The sequence below is a fragment of the Mesitornis unicolor genome, unplaced genomic scaffold (assembly GCF_000695765.1).
Source record: "Mesitornis unicolor isolate BGI_N332 unplaced genomic scaffold, ASM69576v1 scaffold20850, whole genome shotgun sequence".
In the NCBI taxonomy this organism is placed as follows: Eukaryota; Metazoa; Chordata; class Aves; order Mesitornithiformes; family Mesitornithidae; genus Mesitornis; species Mesitornis unicolor.
This window is the reverse complement of record NW_010159334.1, coordinates 1-6,546: the sequence shown is the minus strand read 5'-3', so window position 1 is coordinate 6,546 and position 6,546 is coordinate 1. Positions and strand designations below refer to the sequence as shown.

General features: G+C 60.1%; 1 protein-coding gene across 1 annotated transcript; it reads left to right on the top strand.

The window, feature by feature from the left end:
- Positions 1-15: 15 nt before the first annotated feature.
- On the top strand, positions 16-6,256 carry LOC104542148 (band 4.1-like protein 1; the record flags this gene model as incomplete). Its single annotated transcript, XM_010186368.1, has 10 exons — positions 16-69; positions 474-638; positions 3,008-3,112; positions 3,190-3,232; positions 3,920-3,995; positions 4,187-4,405; positions 4,512-4,599; positions 4,899-5,051; positions 5,830-5,927; positions 6,081-6,256. Coding segments are annotated over exons 1-10 (1,132 nt in total), but the record flags the coding sequence as incomplete, so codon positions are not given.
- Between the last annotated feature and the right edge of the window lie 290 nt (positions 6,257-6,546).

Sequence of the window (6,546 nt, the reverse complement as noted above, 5' to 3'; positions counted from 1 at the left end):
CCCCCCGGCCGCAACGTCGAGGCCAATGAGAAGGCTGGGGCACAGTCTGATGCCCGAAATATGGAGCTGGTGAGTGGGTGACGGCCAGGTGCCATTAAATGTGGGGACACGTCACCGCTCTGCTGCCCATCACCGTGTTCTTAGTGCTGGTCACCTCCTTGGGGGGCATCCTCCTAAAAGCAAGGCAGCGAATGGGCTCTGCTGGCTGCCTCCTGGCTGCCCACCAGGGTCTTTGCAGGCAGGACGGGGAGGAGGGGCCGTGCCGCAGCCCCCCATGGTGACTGTGGCCCGGGGGAGGAAGTGGGGGTCCCCAGGTCCTAGGGCTGGGAGCAGCGGCTGCTCCTCGGCATCAGCCCGGGAGCTGCCAGGGAGCGGTGCTGCTGCCCTGGCCTTCCCTGCTGTGCCGGGGCTGAATGTCAGGCTCACGGGTATCCACTTGGTGCTAGGTAACCCTGTGTGTCTTCCTGCTCCAGGGCCCAGAGATGGAGGAGAAGGACTATAGCGAGACAGATGGGCTGTCTGACAAAACCACCCCCAGCAAGACTCAGAAGTCACCCCAGAAAACCAGCAAGAAAGTGAAGAGTGCCCTCTGCAGAGTTACCCTGCTCGATGCCTCGGAGTACGAGTGCGAAGTGGAGGTGAGTCCCAGCTTTGGGGGAGCACACAGCTCAACCGGTGACTCTGCCCAGCCGGTCCCCAGTGTCAGGGTTCTTCAAAGGACAGCTCTGTGGTGCCTCTCTCCTAGGAAAAAGGATCCACAGAAATAGCCGTTTAAGTTGAAATTTCAAAATTAGGAAAAAAAATCTGGAAAGACAGACCCTCACGGGGACTTTCAGCCCAGTGAATCCGAATTTGGCAGCTAGTCACCAGAGGAAACAGCATCCAAAAAGCAGAAGCTTAATAGACGAGGGTAGAGCTCTGCCTGGCAGCATGTGCACACCGCAGCCACGCGCCAGCCCGTCTGCCGGTGCCGCGGGCACAGCGCCTCGGCCGTCCCGCTGTGCGTGCACGTGTTGGTGTGAACAGGCTGACGCAGTGGACCCCGACGGCTGCCTCAGGCACGTCTGCATCTGTCCTCCCTGTGTTCATCTTCTCACACCTCGCTGTCCCTCCCTGTAAAGCCGGGGAGCCTGCGGGGAGGCGTGCGTGTGTATGTGCGTGTGAGGGTGACAGGCGTGCACCTCTGCATAGCTGCGTCCCCGTGGGTGCGGGTGGGATGGTGAGCCTGGCAGCTGGCCCAGCACCCTGCTCTGGGTGCTCACTGCTCTTCATGCATGGGTGTGCACTGGCAAATGTGGTTCCCTGGCTGTGGCTGTCACCACATAGAGGGACAGAGGGGATGGGTGCCTGCCAGTGGCTGCCTTGGTGCTGGATGATGCTGCAGGGCATCAGCTGCTGGCAGCATGGAGACCTTTCCCGTCTGGGATGGGCTGAGGACCCCCAGGATTGCATCAGGAGCTGGGACTGGTTTTTGGGCAGGAGCAGAGGCAGCTGGGAGGGGCAGTATATGCAGGGTGGGGATGGCAGCGCTGCTCTGGCCTGCAGCATCGTCCTGACGTCAGGGACGTTTCTAAGGACTGCAACTTTGCTTAAAAATCTAAAAGCTGATGTTGTTCAGGAGCAGAAACACCGGAAACTGTGCCAGGGAGACCTTTGCACTTACAGACATGGTTTTTTTGTTGGCAGCGCCTCAGAGCTGCGCAGAGCAGACCTGTGTCTGTGTGCAGGTCCTGCCCACCTCAGGTCTTGTCTGTGCAGGGTCAATGGCTGTAAGGACCGTGGCTGCCCAGACCAGCACCCCGGGGCAACAGCCCCCTGGCCCAGGCAACAGCGCCTTTGATCTCCACACTGCGGCAGCCCCGACTGTTGCTTTAGGGGTAAAATTGGTGACAAAGCTGTGGAAAGATGAGTTGTCACGAAGATGAAAGCACTCCTGAAGAAAAGTAAAGGAGCACCCAGGGGCTGTGGGGGCTTCACAGGATGCAGGAGTGGCTGCGCATCCCCCAGCAGGGTCCTTCCCCCATAGCACTGCAAGCACAGAGCTGGGGTGCGGGCTGGCCGGCAGCTTCCCGAGAGGGGCAATGTCCCCCACCAGGCATGGGCAAGGGTGAGCTCTTCACTGGTGGGATGCAGAGGTTGGGGTTGACTTTTGGATGGCTGCTGCTCTCTAAAACCCTTCCAGGGGCATAGTGGAGGGTTGTGTTTCTTCTTTCTTTGTCGTAGGCTCTGTGAGAGTGTTTATGCCTTGCCTGCGTGCTTAAGTAAGGCTTAATTCAGTAAAAATGCAAAAGGGGAGTCAAACTGCTCAATGTGACAGCCCAGCTCATGCCGTGGGTATCAAAACCCAGGTCTGCAGGAAGGGTGGCTGCAGCTGCTGGAGGGACTTTGCAGGGCAGCAGGAGCCCAGGGCCATAAACGGATGTCTTGGAGAGGGGAGATGGAAGCTGCCAGGCTGGACGGCTGTAAATAAGGGAGAAACATCCCATGGGAGGGGATCAACTTAAACATAAGGAAAAACTTCACTGTGAGGGTGACAGAGCACTGGCCCAGACTGCCCAGAGAGGCTGTGGAGTCTCCTCTGGAGATGTTCAAACTCCATCTGGGCGTCTTTGCGATTTGTCCCAGCTTGCTGGTGTGGAGTGAGGGTGCCTGGGCTGGCTGGACCCCTCTCTAGTTTGTCATCGCCATCTCCTGGTGTGATGGCGATGAGCTGAGTGGGCACTGGGTCCCCTGTGGGACCTGCTGCCTGCACCAGAGCTGGGCTCAACCATGCCCCGTCCCCACAGCCCTGGGACCGCCTGGGGGTCCCCAGAGCGGTGCTGCCAGGTGAGAGGGCCGCTCTCAAAGACAGGAGTCCAGCACCTTTTCATGGTCACCCGAAGGGCCAGGGCTGTCCCGATCCACCCCAGTGCTCCCTGCCTGCACCCAGCGGGTGCTGCCTGTGCCTGCCATGTCCCCAGGAGCACAGGGGCCCAGCTTTACGGTCTCCTCTCCGTGTCTCTGACAGAAGCACGCCCGAGGCCAGGTCCTCTTCGACATGGTGTGTGAGCACCTCAACCTCCTGGAGAAGGACTACTTCGGCCTCACCTTCTGCGACTCGGACAGCCAGAAGGTGAGTGCAGGGAGTCCCTCTGCAGCCACCCCTTCCATGGTGGTGAACCCCCCTGACCTGCTGTCTCCTCATTGCAGAACTGGCTGGACCCCTCCAAGGAGATCAAGAAGCAGATCCGCAGTAAGTGCCCGGGCAGGTTCCATCCTCCTCAGCCCTGGGGTGTCCCACGGGGCTCCCAGGGTACTTGGCTGTGGCTGCCCTCTGGCCAGTTCCCTCCTCACCCACACGGGGGGCACCTTTTGTGGGCTGGCTTGGGGACAGAGATGCAGTTGCTTGTTTGGCCACCTGTTACCCCCCTCTCCTCTTACTCATGATGGGCGTGGGGAGTGAAGGACCCTGTCTATGCTACTGGAGAGCTGACTGAGACCTGGTCCCTCTCAGGATGCCAGCCCCACCTGCCCTGAGAGGGGAGGACGGGGATGGCGGGGAAAGAGGGGGGGACTTGCTGGGACAAGTCCTGGGGTGCCTTTGCCCATGCTGTTGCCTTGCTGGCGTGGCAGAAGGGCCCAAGGTGTCACCTGGGTGACAGGGACACCCTTCTGGCACACGTGAGGTGCTGTGACACCAGTCGTCACGCTGAGCTGATGGCTCCTGAAGTGGTGATGCTTTTCTCTCCCCAGCTGTTTGGGAAAGATGAATCAAGTCATGCTGGTTTCCCACTGAGCATTCTCCCAGCAGCTTCTCGATCTCCCTGTCCCTGCGTTCTGCCGGGCTAGGGGAGGGTGTCAATGGGACCCTCAGTGCATGCCCGGATGCTCCCGCATGCAGGCAGTGGGTGCTGCCCTCACTGCTCTCTCCCCTCCCTAGGCGGGCCCTGGAACTTCGCCTTCACCGTGAAGTTTTATCCTCCAGATCCTGCCCAGCTCACAGAGGACATCACAAGGTGAGGACCAACCCTGCTGGAGCATCTCCCGTGGGAGGGTGTGGAGGGCCACAAAGGTGACCGCGGGAGGTGGCGGTCCCAGTGGACAGCAATGCAAGGTGGGGTGCATGCTGCCACTGCCAGGGGAGCCCCAGTCTGCTTCAGGAGGCATCTGCCTCCGCCCCGCACCCATTCTCTGCCCCTTCCTACAGATACTACCTGTGCCTGCAGCTCCGCGCGGACATCATCACAGGGCGTCTGCCCTGCTCTTTTGTCACGCATGCCCTGCTGGGCTCCTACGCCGTGCAGGCTGAGCTGGGCGACTATGATGCTGAGGAGCACGTGGGCAACTACGTCAGCGAGCTCCGCTTCGCCCCCAACCAGACACGGGAGCTGGAGGAGCGCATCATGGAGCTGCACAAGACCTACCGGTGAGCGTCAGGAGAGGATGGGCTGGTGTCAAGGAAGGCCACCCGATGGCTGACCCACACCCACTGAGGCGCCCGGCCACGTGTCCCCGTCTCTGTCTCCCTGCAGGGGAATGACCCCCGGGGAAGCGGAGATCCATTTCCTGGAGAACGCCAAGAAGCTCTCCATGTATGGGGTGGACCTGCACCACGCCAAGGTATGGGGCCATGGGGCTGCCAGAGTGAGGGCCAGTGCTGCCCCATCCTGCGCTGCTGCCTGCCCAGCCCCTTCCTCCCACCGTGAATGTTCAATAAGGCCATGGTTCTGGTCATCGTCCCTACCTTGGACCAGAGGACCTCCAGAGAGCCAACCTCAACCAGTCTGTGATTCAGTGGCCTCTCTGTCAGCCGGTCCCTTGTGGCAGAGCACTGAGCAGGAGGGAGCCTGGCACTGCTGGCTGGACTGGTTCTTACTGGGCAGCTGAGCCATCTCCTCCTGTCCCTCTTGCCTCCTCAGGACTCGGAGGGCATCGACATCATGCTGGGCGTCTGCGCCAATGGCCTCCTCATCTACAGGGATCGGCTGAGGATCAACCGCTTTGCCTGGCCCAAGATCCTCAAAATTTCCTACAAGAGGAGCAACTTCTACATCAAGATCCGCCCGGGTGAGGTGGGTGCCGTGGTGGTGCAGCTCTGGGGCACTGCAGGGTTCCTGCTCTGACAGGGAGGTCTTCTCCTGGCTCCAGCACCAAGGGTCCCAAGTTAATGACTGCATGGGCCAAGAGAGCACGTCTCCTGTGGCGTATGGAGACTTTCAACCAGCGCTTTTTTGTTTGTGCTCTCCTTTTCTCACTGGCAAAGTGACTTCGCCAGGCTGAGGGCACCCCGGGCTCCTTTCCCCACCAGCCGGATACCGTGACCCTGCTGGTATAGGGAGGTTGCCCAGGACGGGGCGGGGGGGGTTTTGAGGGCCATTTTTGATGTGTCTTCCATGCTTCACAAAAAGCATACAGAGGCTTTTTTTGTTCATTTGCCAACTTTATTTTCACTCTTTTCACATTTATGTGCGCTGGTGGACCAAGGATGCACTTCCACACACGTTTTCCAGCAGGCAGGAGGGCAAGGACAGTGCATCTGAAATGGGGAGTGGTGCCCTCTCGCCAAAATGTGCCGTAAAAGGTTTTTGTTTCCTGAGGGAATTTATCTTGCACAGAAAAGCCATTTACAGTTGAGGAAAGTGCTTGGGCCAAAAGTGTGGGGGCGTGATCCCACCACCCAGCAGGACTGGGCATGGACTTTTCCAGTACTGCTTTGAAGAAAACTTTGGTTTTTTGCTTGGTCATGGCTCCTGCCAGGGTAACCTGAGGGCCTTTGCAAGGCAGGTCCCATCCCATCATGTCCTTGAGGGCAGGATCTGCCCGTAACGGTGTGTTTCTGTCTCCCCCAAGTACGAACAGTTTGAGAGCACCATTGGGTTCAAGCTGCCCAACCACCGCTCCGCCAAGCGCCTCTGGAAGGTCTGCATAGAGCACCACACCTTCTTCAGGTGAGGAGACCTTTTCCAGGCCTTCTCCAGGCCTCCCTTCTCGGAGGCAGACGTGCTCCTGCCTCTGCTGCAGTGGGTACAGGTTGGGGGGCAAGGCAGTGCCAGGAAGCACAGCTGGGCTCGCTGACAGCACCCCACCTCTCCCATCCCCAGGCTGGTGTCCCCAGAGCCACCCCCTAAGGGCTTTCTGGTGATGGGCTCCAAGTTTCGCTACAGCGGGCGGACGCAGGCGCAGACGCGACAGGCCAGTGCCCTCATCGACCGCCCGGCTCCCTTCTTTGAGCGCTCCTCCAGCAAACGGTACACCATGTCTCGCAGCCTTGACGGAGGTAGGCCCCAGATTGGGGAGGGGGAGGGAGACTGGGAGACGGCAGGGTCACAGCAGCCATCAGGCTTCCCTCTGGAGGCTGTCCCAACCCCGTCCCTGCGGCAGAGGGTCTGTCCCCCCCCCGAGCCGTAGCAGACAAGCAGGGGGATGTGGCAGGGCTGAGGTTGGGGCTCCCCTGTCTCCCTGTGCCCTGGGATGCTTGGGAGCAGCTGTCCCTGCTGCAGGTCATTGGGGGCTCCTCAGCCCCTAGGTCTGATCTAGCAGGGAGGGAACAAGGGGTGGGGGACTGGG